Source organism: Triturus cristatus, chromosome 3_2 (assembly GCF_964204655.1).
Source record: "Triturus cristatus chromosome 3_2, aTriCri1.1, whole genome shotgun sequence".
Classification (NCBI taxonomy): domain Eukaryota; kingdom Metazoa; phylum Chordata; class Amphibia; order Caudata; family Salamandridae; genus Triturus; species Triturus cristatus.
Window position 1 is genome coordinate 462800444 of NC_140584.1, and position 21001 is coordinate 462821444.

Consider the following 21001-nt stretch of genomic DNA (forward strand, 5'->3'; position numbering starts at 1 on the left):
CAATGAATGTTTCTTGTAGTGCATCATTGCATTTGAAGAAGAAATATTCCATCAAAGATTGTTGAGGCATATTTAAATTGTATAAAAATGTTTTTCAATGTGGTAGGTAGTACATTTGAAGTGTCTAAACAAAAATGCAAGAGAATTACACAGCCGATCACTTGAAGTGATAAAGAACAAAACAATGCAATCAGTATTAGAAACTAGCCACTACACCCCAACAGAATTTTGAAAACCAAGAGGGCTTCAAAAATCTTAAAAGCCTTGCTCATCAAACCAAACTGAATTGCATACAAAGCAATAAGCAAGTTTATTAAAGTTTATCAATAAACAAGTTGATCTAAAATTGCATGCACAACAGAATCACTACCCCACCCTAAGAGAAGCTGAAAAAGCAAGAGGCCTTTGAAGCCTTAACAGACTTAATCATCAATCAAAAGTACATTGCATAACATTGACAAGTCATTCATTAATTGCCTGCACAACTGGGCCACTTACAAATAAATGTTATGTTATGTTATAAAGGATTTATAAAGCGCACATACACCTGTAGGTTTCATGGCGCTAAATCTAAAATAAAACACAGGACCATCCAGCAAACCTAGGCATCCCGTTCCTATCTTGCTTTCTCATCATTTTAACACTAGAGTAGCATGCAATATAAGAGCATGACATTACTAAAAGTCATTAGAACCAGCAATAGATCCCTTTTAAAGCAAGGGGAACTACTCACAAACGTTGCTCTCCTTGCCCTTCAGAAGAGGAGCTGAGATGGGGATGGAATCAACAAATTACCAAGAGATCTCTTATATGACTGAGAATGTTGAACCATAGAACACAAAACACCTACATGACATTAGGCATGGCAAAGCCCATGAAATGAGGCAACCCAAAAACATAAACCCAAAACTGATATTTTTCAGCATAAAATAACCATGGCCAGCATCTACAGCATTAAAAAGGACTATGGTCATGATTTATATTTTGGAGTACACGGGATGTCCACCAAAAATTTGCGGTTGTGCCCTCCATCCTACAAAGGGGTCTATTATGATGTAGGGTGGATCGCCACCGCCTGCATTGCGGTGGCAATCCACCCTACATCATACCCCGTCCGCTTCCCATTTCCCCCCACCATATTATGATGGCGGCGGGGACCACGAGGGACGGAAAGACCGTCCGCCGCTTTTTCGCCTGGTCGATGGGTCGACCGGGCAGAAAAAGGTTGCATATGGTGGCAGTGTCTCCTAGACACCGCCATCCATATTAGGATGCCAGCAGGAAGCAGCCTTGCCACGGAAAGGAATGCGGATTCCTGAGTTGGGGGTTCGTTGCGGGCCCGCTGGATGTTGGGTGTTGGGAGGGTTCATGGTGGTACCTATGGTACCCCCCTGCATTTGCATGGACGACATGGCAGGCACCGTGCGGCGCCTGCCATGTTGTGCATGCAAATGCACACAGTGCAGCCACAGCATTGTGGCGGGTGGTGCTGTGAGCACCGCCCGCCACAATGCTGGGAATAGAGGATGCCACTGTGGCATCCTAATTGCCGGTGCAGGACCGCAGCACCACTGGCGGCCGGTCCCAGCACCGCTAGGGTGGTGGGCGGACTAAAGTCCACCTGCCATCCTAATAGGCCCCTAAGTGTGCATATAATTGTATACTCTGGTAATAGGGAGGAAGGGAGATCTGCCTACTTTTGGCAGATTTTCTGCACCCATCAAACTTTAAATCAGGGCTTATGACTTCAATGCACCGTTTTTAGCAAAAATGCATATTTACTAAGAATTGCTCAGATACCTATGGAGAACTCTTATCAGAGAGTTCCAAAATCAAGAGACTCAAATACATGTGTGTGCATTGTATGTTGCAAGAAGCAATGGAATGCTTTAATATCACCAGAGAACTAGTTTCAAACAATCGATCAAAAAGACACAAAGACAACCATAATAATTCCAACATATGGTTGACCATACACTGAACAAAAGCCAAGAACTCCTGATTTCCTGCCAAATTCATTGATGTGACCCAGTGTAAATGGATCAATTTGGCAAGTTGTGGGATTTATTTCTCTGGAGAATACAGTCACTACAAATTATGAAAAATCTAGTTCTTAGACTTGACTGATGATGAGGAGCTTCCAACTCTTTTGGAGTTTCCTGAAGCCTGTTTTGAATTAGCACTGGAAAGGAAGGGACTTCAAAGAGTGGATCAGTGGGAGCTCAGGAATTTTACCCGATACCAGCTTGCATTTTAGTAGCTACCACAACAAGCAGCCTTGAGAAGCTGGTCACAATCATTTCATTGAGATCAGCATAACATGCTGAGATTGTGAAAAGCCTCCTCACTTAAGAGCTCAATTAGTTGCACTGTATTTGCTCTGCACACAAACTATAGCACTTGATATGATCCTGGTTTCCTCAATGGCCATATTGTTGCCACATGCTAAACAGGAAAATATTACATGGGTCAGGACCAAAAACAATCAGAATGTATCAACATAAGATTTCACACACTATTATTTGGTCCATCAACTGCTTCTGATATATCTGTAGCAAAGACAAGCATGGTAGGTCCTTAATTTCAGAATCTCATGGACATTTGAAATGACCTAGTATGATACAACACTGCCTACGATCTCTGGGCTCCAGAAAATGTGTAAGTCACATCATGAGGCACGCCTGGAATACTGCAGGATTTACTCGCCATCCTACATGTTTAAGAATTCTTGCTTACCAAATTGAATTGGTCGTGAGCAGGCCTATCCTATACCGGTAGGTCTTATTTAACCCCATAGGGACTCCTACTTTAGTTTCAGTCCTTTACAAACCACTCATTCTGGCTCTGTGATTTCAAACAGAAGTGTTCCAAAAGGCCTGAATTATTTGAAAGCCTCTTTTCAACTTAGCCAGTTGGCTCAACATGAAGCTAATAAGGACTGCTTCCCCTTCTCCGGGGGCACTCCAGGATGCCCTAGGATCTACTGCTTTATTGTGCTGCAGGACTCCCTCGCTCTGGGATTGCCTCCACGCCTACACTCACCCAAGATACTTGGTGGTCACACCCTGCCCTGATTATGACCTCATATTGTCAGAGGTCGAAACGCCATCGACAATAGACATGTATAGACTCCGTTCCCCAAACTGCAATAATAGTGGAAACGAGTCATGTGTCTTTCAATGTGTGATGTACTTTTTTTTCTTATGTGCCTTATCACCGCACTCTTTCTTAACTTATAAGTGTCCACTGGATCTCTTACTAAAAACTGAAAAACTGCATAATAAGGATGCAAACAATGCAATTACTGAATACATTGTTAACCAGTATTTACTGCATGCCTTCCTTTTTTCATAATATATATATCTATATCTATATATATGTATATATATATCCAAACAAACCTCCTCCAAGCAGAAGAAGCAGAGGCCACACAGGGGAATCCTTCAGAAGCTCTTTATTGGACCATCAGGGCATAATGCATTTCGGCATGGGGTGTGCCTTCATCAGACGCCCTTCTCATTGGAAGATCACCGACACCCTCCTTTTGAACTACTGCGATCCTCCCCCTGGGTGGGGAAGTCAGCTGGCTCCTCCTTACAGATTGCTCACAGCTGCAGTACGATGTCTGAAGACTGCAGCCCCCAGAATGCATCTTGGTGGTAAGTACCAGTGGCGGAGTCCGTGCTCAATGAGCGCGGAAATATCAGGCAAAAGGGAGGTTTTTAAGTTGTTAAAGGTGAATCCAAGGTCCAACGGCTTCCTCGGGTCCCCATAACGCTCCAACCTTACCATCCAAATGTCAACAGGGCAGGGGCAATGGTAACAATGTGCCAAAGTCTTTTGTGCAGTCACGAACTGCAAGGCAGCCGCCCTTGTGTAGTTTGGCTTTAGAGGCGGGCCTGAACCAATGCGATACCTCTGAAAAGAAAAAACCGCTACAGGAGCAGGTCCAGTGATGTTCAGGCCAACTTGCAGAGCGGGGCCTCTGTATCGCGTCTCTGGCTGACGCGCAAAATATCCAAACAAACCTCCTCCAAGCAGAAGAAGCAGAGGCCACACAGGGAAATCCTTCAGAAGCTCTTTATTGGACCATCAGGGCATAATGCATTTCGGCGTGGGGTGTGCCTTCATCAGACGCCCTTCTCATTGAAAGATCACCAACACCCTCCTTTTGAACTACTGCGATCCTCCCCCTGGGTGGGGAAGTCAGCTGGCTTCTCCTTACAGATTGCTCACAGCTGCAGTCCGATGTCTGAAGACTGCAGCCCCCAGAATGCATCTTGGTGGTAAGTACCAGTGGCGGAGTCCGTGCTCAATGAGCGCTGAAATATCAGGCAAAAGGGAGGTTTTTAAGTTGTTAAAGGTGAATCCAAGGTCCAACGGATTCCTCGGGTCCCCATAACGCTCCAACCTTACCATCCAAATGTCAACAGGGCAGGGGCAATGGTAACAATGTGCCAAAGTCCTTCGTGCAGTCATGAACTGCACGGCAGCCGCCCTTGTGTAGTTTGGCTTTAGAGGCAGGCCTGAACCAATCTGATACCTCGGAAAAGAAAAAGACACTACAGGAGCAGGTCCAGTGATGTTCAGGCCAACTTGCAGAGCGGGGCCTCTGTATCGCGTCTCTGGCTGACGCGCAAAATATCCAAACAAACCTCCTCCTTTCAATGTGTGATGTACTTTTTTTTCTTATGTGCCTTATCACCGCACTCTTTCTTAACTTATAAGTGTCCACTGGATCTCTTACTAAAAACTGAAAAACTGCATAATAAGGATGCAAACAATGCAATTACTGAATACATTGTTAACCAGTATTTACTGCCTGCCTCCCCACCGTTCCACTCGGAAAGAAGACGAGTCACACCGGTCTTGCTGGAAATCATTAGATTTATTTACACGAGGGGGCAGAAGACGCGTTTCGGCTGTCAAGCAGCCTTGGTCACATATATATATATATATGTGCCTTGCCTTGGGTATTATGTAATGTGTCTTAAATTAATAGAGACGTAGTATTCACTCATTTGATTGTTGTCCTAGTGAACCATTGTTTTTCTTAATATTTGGTATCACCCCAGGTTCTCAAAAAGTTTAGGTTTTCCATTATTTACAACACTGTACAGAAAAGTTTGCATCTATCGTAGAAATGCCCCGAGGACTAGAGTATCAACCCTTACAACACATGCCTTATAAATATATGTGTAGGTGTGCTGTGCTTTTATAAGTGCCCTAATGCAACCACGGGCAGGGCTTAGCGTGGCAGCACCCAGAGACTCATAAACGTACAGAAAGAAAAGCATCTGTTCAGATTCTTCTGCCGAGTTAGAGAACACAAACTGTAAAATATGAATACAATAGAATAAAGACAAAACTATTGATTTTGCCGGTGCTTGCTCATAAAATCATAACTTTGAGTGCTATTCTTTTTTCCAACGAGTACATTTCTGTGCCATCTTTCTCTTTGTGTATGGTAAATGCCAAGCTGCCATAATGCAAAGTATAGTCATGTTGCTGTCTGTTTCTTTAGTGCCTTTATTTCAGTGAAAGGCAATTGGAAGCACATCAGGTAAATGTGTTCAGGAAAGCTTTCTGTATCACACTCCATAATTACTCAGCGACATGCTCGTGCTCCAGCCATAAATCTGTGCGATACTCAAGGTGTGTGTGGCAATGGATATTACTTTAATTGGAAGCTGAGCTATAATAGTCTTAAATCTATCAAGCTGGACTTGTCTCACGCTATTAACATACTAAGGGGGAGGCTGAGGAACATTTGACACAATTTGCACAATGAGCAGCTTTCAAGACATTATGTGGCTACAATAATAATAATTCAAAATGCTAAGCTACAAGGAACACATTCTGAAGGTATGAAAGCAGAAAGGGGGAACACATTAGTGCTGGTGGAAGTGGATATATTTGTCTCTGAGATCATACACGAGGTAAACTGCATTGAATCTAAATTGCACTGAATACTAATATTACAAATGGCAACTATTTACTGGATATGCTGCTCAAGGCCAGAGCATGAGTGTTCCAACTTTTAATGGTATAATGACTGCAGAGACCTTATTTGCATGGGTTTGGTCTTAAGCCTACTAGGTTTCTGCCTCTTTCGGCCCCCCATTAGTATTTGCACACCTTAGTAAACTTAAGTGTCGAAATATCTCCATGCACAAGTCTAAACTCCATGGACTTCAGTCCATCAATATGGCAGGGACGATGAAAGTGACATCATGATAACATTGGACTGCCACAAACTTTACAGTGATCACCAATTGTTCCACCCCTAGGGCTTCAACCACCTCCTATTTGCAGCTAGAGGGCAAGAGAAAGATGTGGAGACTATAGAAGGTCTTAGTCTGTGTGTTTTCTGCTCTGTACACTCCCTGACACTAGAGGTAGAACGGGCACTCCAAAGCGAACTCACATGTGAATTTACTCTTGAAACTGCATTTCTCATGTATAATTTTACACAACTACATTGGCATTTTACTCTGAGATAGGCGAACACCCAAAAAGAGCAGAGCATCTGAATAAAGGTCCTGTGATCTTGCTGCCACAGTCCCTAGGGCCTGTTGCTCTCTGTGGTCTCGGGTAATATCATATCTTTCACTGATCACCCCCATGAGATTTGGGCAATTTTGCTCACTCTCAAATAAGAGTCCCTGAATAATTCCTGCACAGTGTGCTTTCATAGGGATCAGTTTCCAGCCATTGGCCAAAGACTCCAACAGTGGGTAAGTCCTTACACTCAGTGTTAATCGCCAATGGGCTTAAAAAGGTTCCATCACTTCCATGTCTAAGAAATCCTGCACTGATATGACAGCTTGTAAGAACTACCACCCCCTTTCACAGCTACTCATTGTTTCAAAATCATGGGAAAAAACGTCTTGCAAAGTGGTGGTTCAAAATCTCGAGTCATCTGTGCTGGTAGATACAGGGCAGGGGGATTCCAGACAGGCTTTGATACTGGATGGCTTCCTCTGCTGGCAGTATGTAAACCAAGTGGCAGGCCTTCTTCTACTAGATCTCTCAGTGGCATATGGTATGGTCAATCATTCGATCCTTTTCGATTGTCTCTCTGCTGTTGACTTGGAAGGATCTGTCCTGTCGTGGTTCTCCTCTTTTCTCTTCAACAGACACAATCTGTATCTCTTCTCGTTATACCATGCCTTCCAGAGAAATCTTTCTATTCTGCAGGTATGTGGACTCATCAGTTCATTTGGATTTAGCACCTCATCCAATCTGGCTGAGACTCAGTTACAGCCTAAATTTGATCGGACACCTCCAATTCGATCAGGCGGCTGTAGGAGTATTTAATAAGTGTATAGAAGTGGATGCGCTCCAACTTTTTTAAACTGAATGGGAACAAAATCCAAATCCTTCTAATTGGAGATAATGCAGGACGCTTGACACAGGAATTGTGGAGAGCTCAGTTGGACCACCTCCGAATCTTGGTGCCTAAAGCTAAAAATCTGCGTGTTATTTTTGACACACAGAAGGCTTAGACTTCAGACTACAAATCAAGAAGACTCTTGGAGATGAAGATGTCAAAGGCGATTCTGCCTTTCTTCCTCTCCGATCAGCAAGGGAAACTGGTAGATGTGTTAGCCTGGAATGACTACTGCAATTCAGGCTAATTTGAGCTCTCAGAGCAAGAGCTTGCTAAGCTGCAGGAAATTCAGAATATGGCTGACAGGTTAGTATGGGGCCTCCAAAAATCAGAAGATGTGTCTATTCTTTGTGAAAAATAGAAAACTCAGCTGAATGTTCTCTGTTTGAAGCACAGAGTCTTTTACAATACAAGAGCAACCTTTCTTTCCTACACAGTCACCTTCAGCAGACCAGTCAGGGCTTGGTGCTCCTGATCCCATCTGCAGTTTGAAGTTTAGGCTTCAATCGTGTAAGTTCAGGAGGAGGAGCCTTTCGAGCACTATGGAACAACCTCCTGCTGAGTCGCCAGACCTTGGCCAATATCAACTGTATAAAAATATTCTCTGAAACAGAAACTTTTTCTGTTTTCCATCCTCTTTCTTTTAGTTCCTAACATTCATATGTTCAACTATACATGTGCTCAATATATAATAAAGATAATAATAAATGTTGTTTCTATTCCCAAATTTTAGACAGGCACATCTTCACTGTGGTCAGATATTTACTCCTATCAATAAAAGGAATACATCCACATTCAGTTTGCCAACAGATGTGGGAAACCACATTGGTGATGAGGTAAGGGGAGGGGTTTCTCAATGAGAAAAAATATATTCCCTTTGTGGAAACAGAAATAATTAGCAAGCACAATTGCACTTTGGTGTCACATTTACACACATATACAAATGTGCACTTGTTACGTTTACACCTATTGAAATACATTCACGTCACAGTAACTCGGAATTCAGAAACAATTCCACAACTAATTCTGGAATTATTCTACAGTCACAGCTTTCCAGGAGTACTTCTCTATTTCTAATTGATTTTTTTTTTAAAGTCGGTAATTGTCTCCTAACATGCTGTCATTTTTCAGAAGGGGTTCCATATAAACACCTGAAGCCTTATTACAAAAAATGATTTGTCTATCTGGAGGGTAGCATATTTTGCCTCTGGGTGCTAATCCGATTGCTTCTCCAGCCACACACTTGTGAACGTGGGAAATAGGGCCAAAAAGCCAATCTTGTGACATGCCTGGCCATTTCAGCCCTGTGTTCAACTGAAAAACGTTGTGAATACGTCTGTGCTTGATAGAGGTGTGTGTGGTTTGTATTCTGCTGATGTGGTGTGTGAGGTGTATTCCACTGATGTATTAGCTTCTCTGGCTCCCTGGGCCACACCCACACTCTTCTGGGTCTTGTTGAGGTCTGTTGATAACCCATACAGACACAGACCACAATAAGATCAATAGAAATATTATCTTATGTTGTAGGTGGGGGTATTTGCCCTATTTCCTTTGGTTCTGCCTAATTCATAGTTAAAGTATTTGAAAACAGAGATCAAGAGTGAATTTGCAAATGACTCCTCATAAGTTAGTTTAAGCTTTGTGCATTTGTTCGTCCAAAAGCAGTGGTGGGCAGAGGCTGCTCCCAGTGAGAAGTTCCCCTTGCTCTTACTGCACGACCCAGATGTAATGTTGTGTGCATTTATATCAGGGCATTCACTTTCATGAGCGGTCTCCCTGACGGCTGTGAGCAGAAGTTAAAACTATCTTACAAACCACAGAATTGTTGCAATATCGAAGCATGAGATCTTTGGTCATATGTCTTGCCCATCGTCCTTTTCAATGTAATGTGGCTGTACACCAGTGAAGAGTTTCACCAACCTTTTCGATGACTTCACACTCATTACATTATTGTTTAATTTGGTTTAAATTTAGATCTTCTGAAGTCCTCACATGCTATCAAAGTATTCTTAGATCCTCCATGCCTGAAAGAGTAGATCATCCAGGACTTTGCAAAGAGCAGGAGGGAACAACAATAGCTTTCTACTACTTCAAATGTGTTGAGGTCATTCAAGAAACCAAGATTTGTTGGCTATAGTATTCCACTGTTAGGCATTTAAGGCAGAAAATGTGACTTTTGGCAGTTGTTACAGAACAATGGTAAAAGAAAGGAATTTAAAGAAAGTAAGTATTTAAGTAAATTATACAATGAAAAAAATTGACTTCTGTCCTTGGTTTATACCAAATAACTGGTGCACAGACACCAATGGCATACATGAGTCGGGTTTGTTGATACTGTTATGATTCTGCAATGAAGTGGTGCAAAATATTATACATGTTATACATACAATGAAAAACACTATGTTTAAGATGAAATAAGACTAGCTAATAATTCATTTTGACATACTTGTGATGCTGACACTAATAATAAAGTAAAACTGGTTATGGGTTGCTTGTGTTCCAGTTCAGAGAGGACCTGGCTTGGCAGTTCGGGCTGAACTGTTCATATTGGAACAGGAGCATGACTGATTTGCATATGGCTAGGTCTAATCTGAGATGCATGGTGGGCAAAAAATTGGTGAACAGAGATTCGTCTCAAATAATTACCAGTGGCTGAGATTAATTTAGTCTACCCATCACTGTTTTGTTTACTTCAGACACTAATAATAAAGCATATTTTAAATGAGCTTGTTTTTAAAGTGTGTTTTGTGCAAAAATTAATGTTTTATAACAAATTTGTATGGACCTTAAGGTGCTCCGGGCAACAACAAAAAACAGAAACTACTGTTCTGTTGTGATTGAGTGAGGAGGCCATGAAATGAATTGGGAGTTATACTGGAAGATTTATGCTTGGTTGCAAACCATCCAGTATTCTGAGCCTAAAGTTCAGAAACTTTGCACTGGTGCATAGTATTGCAAAATCAGTTTACCCCATTTTGTGACTTGTCTAATATGTAATGGAGTGAACAAATGTTACCCTCTACTTATGTTGCAGAAAAAGTTTTGAATCAGGGCAAAAAATAAAGGAAATACGTAATGGAGCTATTGCTTAACATACCTTAAATATTTTAGGTGTCGGCTACATACAGATTTAGCTGTGTGTAACCAGACCTATTGTTACAGTGGGCTTTTGGTAAGTTCCTGGCTCACAATTTGAAGGCATTGCTTTCTATTTTACTTTTGTGCTCCACCTTTAGTGGCTTTTCTGTCTGTCTTGAGTTTGTTCTGCCCAGGTGCATTTTGGTCTTACAGCGTTCTTCATTGGTTGCATCCTTCAAATGTTTACTTTCAGTACTCCATCTGGGGGAATGCTTCCTTGCTCTCTCCCTCTGTGTTTCCTGCTTCTCATCCTACCCGCTGGCCATTCCCACCACCACCTGCTCAACTGAGCGTAGACCTATTGGGTTTGCCAATTTTTTTGTTGTTGTTGCATTTAACACTTCTCATGATTATAATCTAGATTGTGACATATATATCCTAGACCATTAAACTAAATATATCAAATTCCTTTTTATTCTGTTTATGCTACTTATGTAATGAGAATGGAACCTACTAACTCTGTCACATTTGTAATGTGGAGATAATATTTATTTTCATAATTGTTTAATATGTAAATGCAACAAAGGTTGAGTGGCGCCCGCTTGCTCCTGTTTTGCCCTGGTACAGTGCTACAAATGCATTTGCCCCACTCCTTAATGCACAAGAAACCAACGTGTGTGAATGGCTTTGTTGTTTTTCTTTTGTTTGTTTGTGTTTCTTGCACGGTGCATTTTTTTGCGGTTTGGGTCTCTGATCTAAAATTCCCAGACACAAAAAAGTAAAACTATCGAAAGTGTGGAATAGAGCAATTACATTTAAAAAGGTCAAAAGATTTCATCTCGCCATACACCCAGGACGGTGTGAAATAATTCTACTTGTTTAATCTCGACTCGACACAGTATATAGAATGCATAAGTGACCAACGTGATAAAACATGGCAATACATTAGTGCACACCATGCCACGGTTAAATTCATTATTTTATGTAGTTTGAAAGTCTCACTTTTATTACTATCATAACATGGAATTAAGAGCACGTTTAAGAAATCTTTTGTATGCTTAGTTTGCTAACAGTGTCTGTTATTCTGATTTACAAAACACGCAAGAACACATGAGTCTGTTGCGGTGGTTGTGCCATCATCCATGGCGCCTAAAGGGATTGTGAAGTGAAGTCGGTGCACTGAAGTCTGCTGCACCTTGCAGAGCACGAGGAAACAATGCTAGATAGCCCTTTGATGTGATAATGGGGGATGGCGAGGGATTATACTGAGGCGTGAATTCTGGGGGAATTGTCTGGACACAAGAATCCTTCCAAGGCCAAGGAAGTGCCTGTCAAGACGCATTTGTGCTGTTTCTGATCAGAGCCTCTCTTCTGTTCAGCAGGTCCAGGGTCACATGCCTCCGCTCATGATCCCGATCTTTCCACACGACCAGCGGACATTAGCCGCGGCCGCAGCGGCCCAACAGGGGTTCCTCTTCCCTCCAGGACTATCATACAAGCCAGGTAGGTCAGCGACACACCGATAATTCTTTCCATAAAACTCGAAGAATAAAGAGCACTGGGTTGGTGATCTTGCAATAATGTCTTCCTAACGTGGGGTTCAAAACTATATCTCAATGTATGGTTTGAAGGATCAGGTTACTCTGACCAGTTCACATAATAAAGTGGTGGAACAGTCCTGCACTACAAGTACCACAATGCAATGGGATGCATGCATCTTAACTGACCCTGGATCATCTTTGATGGTGTCATGAGTTTTGGTGTAGTACTTCGATGGCAACATTTATTGGAATAACCTTTCAGAAATTGTTGTAAAATGCTTGAAGGTGCCTCATTCGCAAAGAACAATGGGGGTTGAACTAATCCAGACATTTCCTCGACATTAGCCAGTTATATCTGATTGAAGGAGGCTGTTCACGGGTATTTCCTGAAATATATTTGACTTTTCTCACCTCGGTGTGGATGTAAATTCATAGCACCACCTTCAATATATTAATTGTGCTTCTCAGCTGGGGCTCAGCTCTGCAGAACAGAATATCCTTGTGTAATCCTGATGACAGAATATGTATTGGCAGGTGCATTAAACCCAATTCAGCAAAACACACCGTGATCTCATCCCTGGTCACCAGTCTGTTCGGGTTTCAGCTAGGTGTGGGGCGGGGGGGAGGCGGAGAGTTGTAGGAAAACGTTTATTTACATTTCCATGCATTCAGATACAGTGTGTAGAGTTCATTTTATAATTAGGTGCAGTAGAGGGAGACAGAGAGTTTTTTCCCAAACTTGTGCAATAACAGCGAGATGCTGGCAATTTCGATCCTGCGGTTAAACTCCAGTAGCAAACAAGTACAATTGTTATTAGAGTTGCCTTTAAAATACACATTTACATTGAAATACACAGAATCCACCCCAGAATCACTGCACAGGCATAAGAAGTGATCATGCAAAGTAAAGTGAAATGTTTTATTTTGAAAGAATCCAATCCAAGGTTAATGTCAATTTAAATGTGTCATTGTAAATCAAAGTCATTTAGGAAACATGCTATTAGTTCCCCACAAACTAAATTATTTTAATTTTTAAAGTATGCCAAATACATCGTATTGTTGAGCCCCAAACATGACAAAAGCTATCTGTGATTATTGAACAACTTTGAGAGATGTCTGACTTTTAGTGCTAAAGTTAAAATTACTCTCATTAACATTCCTATAGAGTGTTGGTTTGATAGTGCATGTTGCCGAGTCGGAGCATATTATATAACCTTCCTCGATTCTTGGGGACGTTCTTAAATAACTTCTGTGATTCTGTGATCTGTAGATCCGCATGGAGAATGCGGGGTATATTTACAAGCCGCATGCACCGCCGGTGTGTCACTTTTTGAGACGCACAAGCGTCGCATTTTGCTACCCCATATTTACTAGGACACATAAAGCTGCCCTGAATGGCTTTTCCTGTTCTTGTAAATAAGTCCCCTTTTCACACATCACTTTGCATGAAAGGGGCGTTCCATGGGTCTTGCTGTGGGTGTTCCCATTCAACACCCATGGAACCTGACACATTCCCAGATTTACGAGAAATCTTAAACCTGGGAATGCGGCAGAATGCCTTGCCTCCCTAGCTGTATGTTTTCATTTCTCCTCGTTTTTTCCTCGACGCAGCACACATAGATAGAGAAAAACACCTGTCATGATTGTGTTTTTTGCAGGAAGGTATCCCTTCCAGCACAAAAACAATATCCCCACAATGCAGGCTTCTTTGGACCATGGTGCAAGGGTGCCTGCGTCGGTGCATGGCAGAAAATTGTGTACTAGTGCAGGGGGGAGCACAGGAATCCGTCATATTGTTGTACAATATGATGCATCCGCGTGCATTGCGGTGCAGCAAAATGGCTTGCGGCACCGTGCTGAGTCACTTTCTCATAAATAAGGCCCTGCGTCTTTCCTGCGGCACAGTGGAGTGGGTGTTCACCCACATGAAGCTGCCTATATAGAGGAAATGATTGAAAGCTTAATACCTACAGCTGTGCTCCTTCAGTGGATGAATTTTCACCTGCCTCTGGAATACACATGGCTGGCTTCTGCAGTATTATGCTCCCAAAGGCATGTTAGCGCTCAGTGAAAATCTTCTTCACCCAGTTCCTGCTATTTATTTTACAAGGCTTCATTGTTTTGTGATTCCCTCTAGCTACTCCATTTACCAGTCAGTGCAATTCTTTCCTCTGCCCGTTACCTGTTTGGTTCTTGGCTCCTATGTCCTGGTAGTTCCCTATCTTCGTACTTTACCCATATCCCGTCTAATTCTAGGCTCCAATTCCCACTTAAGTCCTCATAAACCAGCGAGCACAAGTCTTTCCTTTACCCGTTACCAGCCACTGCAAGTCTTCCTTTTATGCATTTCCAACCTGTGTCTAGGGTTTGAGTTCTGTCAGTTCCTCATATATCAGTCACTACAAGCCTCTCATTTGTCTATTTCCCACCTCTTTCTAAGGTCCCTATATCCTGTAACCAATCTTGGAACAGGATGGATTTTTGGTGCGTGAAACAATTACACATGCTTTTTCTGTAGATTATTCCCACTCTAGCATTCACCCGGGACTTTATTTTGCTACTAAAACAGTGCCAAGCACTCTGTTGATCTGCTTCTGTAGGAAAACAATGGTAAAGAGAATCCTTAAAATATCTCACGATTCTTTTTACTACTGTCCTTTTTCTGAACACCTTAAATAATGCAGATGCCTGGTTTGTCCCTCATAAAACATTGAAACAGTGACAGTTGCTTTTAGGTCAATCAAGAGCTTCTACAACAGGTCACTACCTCTAAAAGGCTGGTATGATTGAATAGAGTCCTGACGCGTGGCTGCTTCTTACTCAGTCCTTCCTGACGTTGATTGGTTACTGCCTGGCCTGTGATATAGTCTGCCAAGCCTTACCATACTTTCAAAAGTCACAAACCATCCAGGAATTAGTTTCATTTTCCAGCAGGCCAGTCCACCTCAAATTAGCTAAGATCTCCAGGTTAGCCCAACACAAAGCTTCTTTAAGACCTCCGGATCAATCATATTGGTTCTTCAATGTCAGTTCTTGTTTTGAAACCAATAAACTAAAGTAGGAACCAATGAACTATAGCAGTTTGCAGATACATGTTAATGCAGCGAATAGGGAGATGACCAGGGCAAGACTGAGAGAAGGTGGCACATTACACTAGATGTAGAGAACAATATTAATACCACAGCCCCTGCAGAGCTCCTGAACGTGCAGGACTGCACACCACTGGGAGGTACTGAAACCATGCCCGCTCCTTCTTTTTACTCCCTTCTGTGCTACCTTTGTTGCACTTTTATAGAGGCGTCAGACTCTGTTCTCCAAAGGGCTAGCTATCCCTCTCAGTTAAAATTCTTAAAATTTAGGACCATTGAACAATCATAAAACAAGGGTATGATACAGTGCTTGATTTGAGCCGGTGGTTTCCAGTACTTGGTACCGGCACTTAATTATCAACACCGGCACTTATGACATCTGCCACATGGTGGAGCTGTTTGTGCAATTGAAATATCAGCAGAACAACAGTTGTTAATTAATTCAAAGTACATGAAAAAAAACTCGTACTAGGCGCACAAGCCATTCTTATAGCTTTAGGGGCCTCAAACAGTCTGAAATGTCACACTTGTAGAAGTGTGATGGTTAGTAGTTGTGTAGGCAGTATCATTGGCAGTGCTGGCAGTGGCAATGAGTGGGGGAAGCTTTGGTGGCCTCTTGATGACTAATGCTATATTTTAGCGCAAAATGCATTCTCGCACCCATTTTGGACCAGAGGATGCATTTTGATTTAAACAAAAGCACAAAAAATACACAAGTGTCACAAACAGCAGCCACTTGCCTTCTGGTTGCTTGCATTGTTCCCTTGGTCCAGTGCGAAACTTTTGCCACAAATGCAGCATACTTATGCAACGTGGTGTAATGAAACAATTTCGAGAATTTCATGCAACAAGGGTAACTTCAAATTCACAAAATAATGTGAGTGTACGCCATAGTAACGGAAATTTCGCCAAGGCCTACGGCTCAGCTCAGCAGAGTATTAATCGCTCACCAAAAGCTATTGATTGGGTGCACTATGTACTGGAAGAGGGACTGCTTTACAACTATAGCTCGCTCTCTCCACTTATTCTGGCACCCTATCAAGTATCTCACTCTAATGTGTTAACAATGCATAATTTGCACATTGAACCCATTGCTATTTGGATTTGCCAAAGCTTCTTGATTGGACGGGAATACATTCTAGTGTACCGTCCATTCACTATTACGCAAGTATAGTATCGAAATTGGTCCAGAAGACAATGAATCCATATTTTGTACCCTCGCTAAATTTAGTCAATATAGCCAAAATGGCCTAAAATTGCATACGGCACATGATTACATTTCTGTAAATTTCCATTTCTAAATTGGTCCTGGTGTTCTAAGAGCGTCAAACACACATTGCGTGGCAATACAATCAACATTACATCATCTTGGACAATTGTGCACTGCATCTCATCAGTTTGGTTCCGGTGACTGGCGTTTTTGTGATGCCGTTTGCACAGGCATACAGTACTTCAAAAAACAACATATTGCACCAGTAAGCTAGTGTAAATGCCTAGAAAATGACTGGTGCAAAGAATGTGGCCATTCAGTGCTAAATTACTTGGCATCAGTGTAAAAAGTCCCAGCTGTCATACACAGCTGCCCCACGCCAGGGCCATTGGCATGGTGGGGCCAATCTTCTTTATTCCCCTTCTCTCTGTGAGCCAATGACGCCGGTCTGCCCCCCATTACTGCCTTCGTTGCCAGTCAGCAGTTTAACATTCTCGCTTGTCTCATTTACATCTAACACCCCGAACCACTTGCAGGCTCCACCTCTCTCCTTTCCTCTGTTACCTCTAATGTGTACACAAGCATCCTTTGTGCCAAAGTTCTCACCCTTAATGAGCAGCAGCTCATATAATTGAATTAATGCGCCACAGAGATGTAACTTGCCACGTGATTTCTGCCAGTAGTAGCAAGATAACCCAGGGCTCTAATGCAATGGAATCGGGCTCCCTGTCCCTGGTAGGGCAGTAAAAGACAGTCATAACTAGAGTGCAGTGCATCCCCGTCCCACGGGCCCCGGTGCCACTGCACCTTTTGAGAGCTGCACAAACAACTTATTCCATCTTCTTATTGTGCATCTTTCTGGATGCAAACAGGACAGGCTACCTCACGGCGGAAAATAGATTGCGCGGAATTCAACAAAGGCCTCCATTCTATTGCCTGGACTTTGTCTGACTTCCGGGAAATTCGATTGTTAAAATCATTGTTTGGAGTGTAAACGCAGCTGTATGTGTTTAAGAATGCACTGCCAAACGTGAGTAATCTAAAGACCACCTCCTTTTCATTTGAACTTTTTGACAGGTGACCTCAGGAGAACTGAGGCCATCTTGCTTTTGGGATTAACAATCGCAGATGAAAGCGTGCTCTAACGTTGGCACACTGATAGAGGCATCAGTAGGAGACATCTCAGCACTACAGTTTATTAACAAAAATACTTCCTTCAAAGTGATCTAGCTCAACCAGAAAAGTTTGACGCTGTAATTACAAATCCTAAATACACATATTTCCATTTATAAAGTACTCAATAATGATAGTATGATTAGACTTCACGCAACTCCATGCCTTCTAAGCACATCGATTATATTGCACCTCTGAGAGTGGTCTGTTTTTGTCTGACACATTTCCGTTTAGAGAGGCATTGCTTTTAGATGATGGCATTAGTTTGGATTTTTTGCTTAGAATAACTGAAGCTAACATCACCCCCCAAGGAAGCCATTGGCATGCTGCAGGTGGGAGAGGAGTTGGAGAGTGGAGAACTGCAATGTCATTGGCTAAGTATGAGGCTCAGCTATTCACAACCAGAAAGGACCAGTTTTCCTAACACATCAATGTCTTGCTGTTTGGTAGCTTGGCTAAGGTAAAGGCTTAACTCCAATGCAGCTGATGAATGTGCACGATAATAGTTAGAAATGTCTCTAGTTAGCATATGCATGCACCCTGTCCAATTAGGGACCACAATCCTAGTCAGGGTAAGTCGGACACACACCTAAATTAAACTGTGCTCACCCTCTGGTAGCGTGGTACAGAGCAGGCAAGATTCAATTAAGAGGCACTGTATAAAGGGTTTGTGCAACACTTAAAAGTGTGAAAACCCCACACAAAAATAATCCACACTAGGTTAGACAAAACAAAAAAAATCCAATAAGTAGTACAGGAGTTTTAAAGAATATCTTGAAACATAGTGCTTAGAAACATAAAGTGCCAACCAGGGCTATCTGGTCACGCTTAATCGGGTGAAATCTGAAAGTTCAGGCTGATCGCGATGGAGTATGGGATGGATACAGGTGCCATGCAGGGCTCGCAGCAAACAGTACCTTCCTGGACGATGCATTGATGTCGAGAACAAGATGTGAGGAGCAGTCGGAGGCGATGTGTCGGTGTTGATTCATAGGATTTTAGGCGATGTGACAGTTCTGAGTAGTGGGGTTGGGAGATGCATCGTCAAACCTCTGGCGATGAAGGAAATGCATCATCATCGAGCCGCGCAGCTGGCGATAAGAAGTCCTTGGAGCCACAGCAGCATCGATGCGTCTGGATCGAGCTTTGATAGATGTGCGGGTTCTGACCTGTGCAAGGACGGAGATGCGGGGATATTAGCAGAGACAGCCACAAAACCCACTTCCAAGGGCCTAGGACTGGATTGGCACCACTTGGCGGAGCAGAACAGTTGGCTTAGTCCAGAGGCTGTAGCAGGGTTGAATGAATTATTTTATGTCCCTGAGACTTCACAGCAGGAGGCAGGCCAGCAAGCCCTTGGAGTCACTTGATTCTGGAGATGTAGAGATGCAGGTCCAGTCCTTCTCGCTACCTGGCAAGTAGGGTAGCTTGCATAGCAGAGCAGGAGTCCAGCAGAGTAACAGTCCTTTCAGCAGCACAGCAGTCCTTCTTCTTGGCAGAGTGTCCTCCGGTCCAGAAGTGTCTTCGAGTTGGTGGTGTCAAGGGTTCAGTATTTATACCCAGTTATGCCTCTGAAGTGGGGGATAATTCAAAGAGAGGCCTTTGAAGTGCACAAGGTCCCTGCCCTGGCTCCAGACTTACTACTGGGGGTAGGTGTATGCAACTTTTTGTGAGGGGACAGGTACAGCCCTATTCATGTTTCAAGTTTCAGCTCATCCCTCCCATCCTGTCCAGGATGGCCCATCAGGATGTGAATGGCCCATCAGGCACAACTAAACTCACTTTGTATCTGGCTGTCTAGAGGGAATGCATAAAGTCCCGCTGTCACCCACCCCAGACATGTGTTCGGAGACAGGCCGAGGCACATAATGGTCAAAGTAAGAAAATGTCAAGTGGCATTTTCAGACTTACAATTTAAACTCCTACTTTGACATAAATTGTGATTTTAAAATCGTGACTTCAGATACACCAAGTCGAAATATCCATCTTTTCCCAATTGGATAAGACACTTATGAAATGTAATAAGATAATCCCAATGTTGACCTATGGGAGAGCTAGGCCTTGCAGTAGTGAAAAACGAATTTAGGAGTTTTTCACTACCTGGGCATGCAAAACTTAAAAGTCCAAGTCCAACTTTTTAAATACACAGCTCCCTCCCCTCGGGGTTGTCCAGGGCCTACCTTAGGGGTGACTTATCTGTATTAAAAAGGAAGGTTTGGGCCTAGCAAGAGACTTAACTTGCCAGGTCAAAACGGTAGGTTAAAACTGCACCCACAGGCTCTGCTATGGCAGGCCTGAGACATGTTTAAAGGGCTACTTGAGTGGGTAGTGCAATTGGTGCTGAAGGCCCACTAATAGCATTTAATTTACATGCCCTGGGCACATATAGTGCACTTTACTAGGTACTTATAACTAAATTAAATATGCCGATTGTGGGTATGCCAATGTTGCCATGCTTTAGGGTAAGAGCACATGCACTTTAGCACTGGTTAGCAGTGGTAAAGTGCCCAGAATACTAAGGCCAGCAAAACTGAAGTCAGTGAAACAGGAGGTCGGAAGGCAAAAAAGTCAAAGGAGACACTGCCAAAGATGCCAGGTCATACAACAACATAATTCAAAGGTGTAAATAATGAAAGCATGGTCAGGTGCAGAATCCAACTTACAAATATGATGCTGTAGTTTTTGAACTTGCACGTCCTGAATCTCAGCTGGGAACTATGGCCAAAGGGCTAAGCATTAAGGTCACATGCTTTGGTGCCTGTTTCAGCCCAGAATTACTTGTGAAACAAAGCCATGTTTTTAATTCATTGGGCCTGGAGCGATAATGTTGCACTTCTTATGGCTAAACATTTGCAACAGAATGTAAGGAATTCTAAATGTAGTAGATGTGCTCACTTATGTACATTTTAATTGTGAGAACTAAGATTCTGAACCTTCCCAAAAAAGTGAAGGCAACCATAAATGTTATTTCCTCGTTCAGAAATTCATTGGGAATCCTTTGAATTTGTCAACTATATATTTATTAACCTTAATGTAACACAAAGCACTTCCACAACGGGGGTGGCAGAGCACTTCAAATGTAATAAAAGATACAGTACAGTAACATCTAACAGTGATAACAATTCTCACTGTATAGTTGTTTGGACAAACCATGGCAGGCCAATAGAATAAACAATACTATACACACGTATCATGGGGAGTGTGATGAGATGTCATATAAAATTGTCATAGGGCAGCTGCCTCCGCTGATCTTCCACAACTCTCCTCTCCTGAGTTCTCTGTGGATCCTCACCAATGGTTACTTTCCTACCTCGTATTATTAAGATTGTAGGTATTGTGCCTGAGAAATAATGCTGTCTTCCTTTAAGACCTTGGCATGGTGTTGGGTGGTGTAAAACAAAAGCTTTGCATGCCAAGTAGAGCTTGCAAATAGAAAATGATGAGCAAACAACGGCAGCCGCTTGTTGCAGGGTAAACAGCCTAGACAAGTGATGGAAGAGACCTGCTTGCGTAACAA

The 21001-nt window shown here is 42.6% G+C and overlaps 1 protein-coding gene across 14 annotated transcripts in view; it reads left to right on the forward strand.

Moving 5' to 3' along the window:
- Positions 1-21001, forward strand: part of SOX6 (SRY-box transcription factor 6) — a 783111-nt gene that overhangs the window by 576109 nt on the left and 186001 nt on the right. For 10 of the 14 annotated variants that reach the window (XM_085648104.1, XM_085648094.1, XM_085648105.1 and 7 more), the window contains one exon: positions 11851-11974. In XM_085648104.1, coding sequence (XP_085504230.1) covers positions 11851-11974 — 124 coding nt within the window. The remainder of the gene's footprint in view (positions 1-11850; positions 11975-21001) is intronic. The other 4 variants (XM_085648096.1, XM_085648100.1, XM_085648097.1 and 1 more) reach the window with 1 other exon arrangement.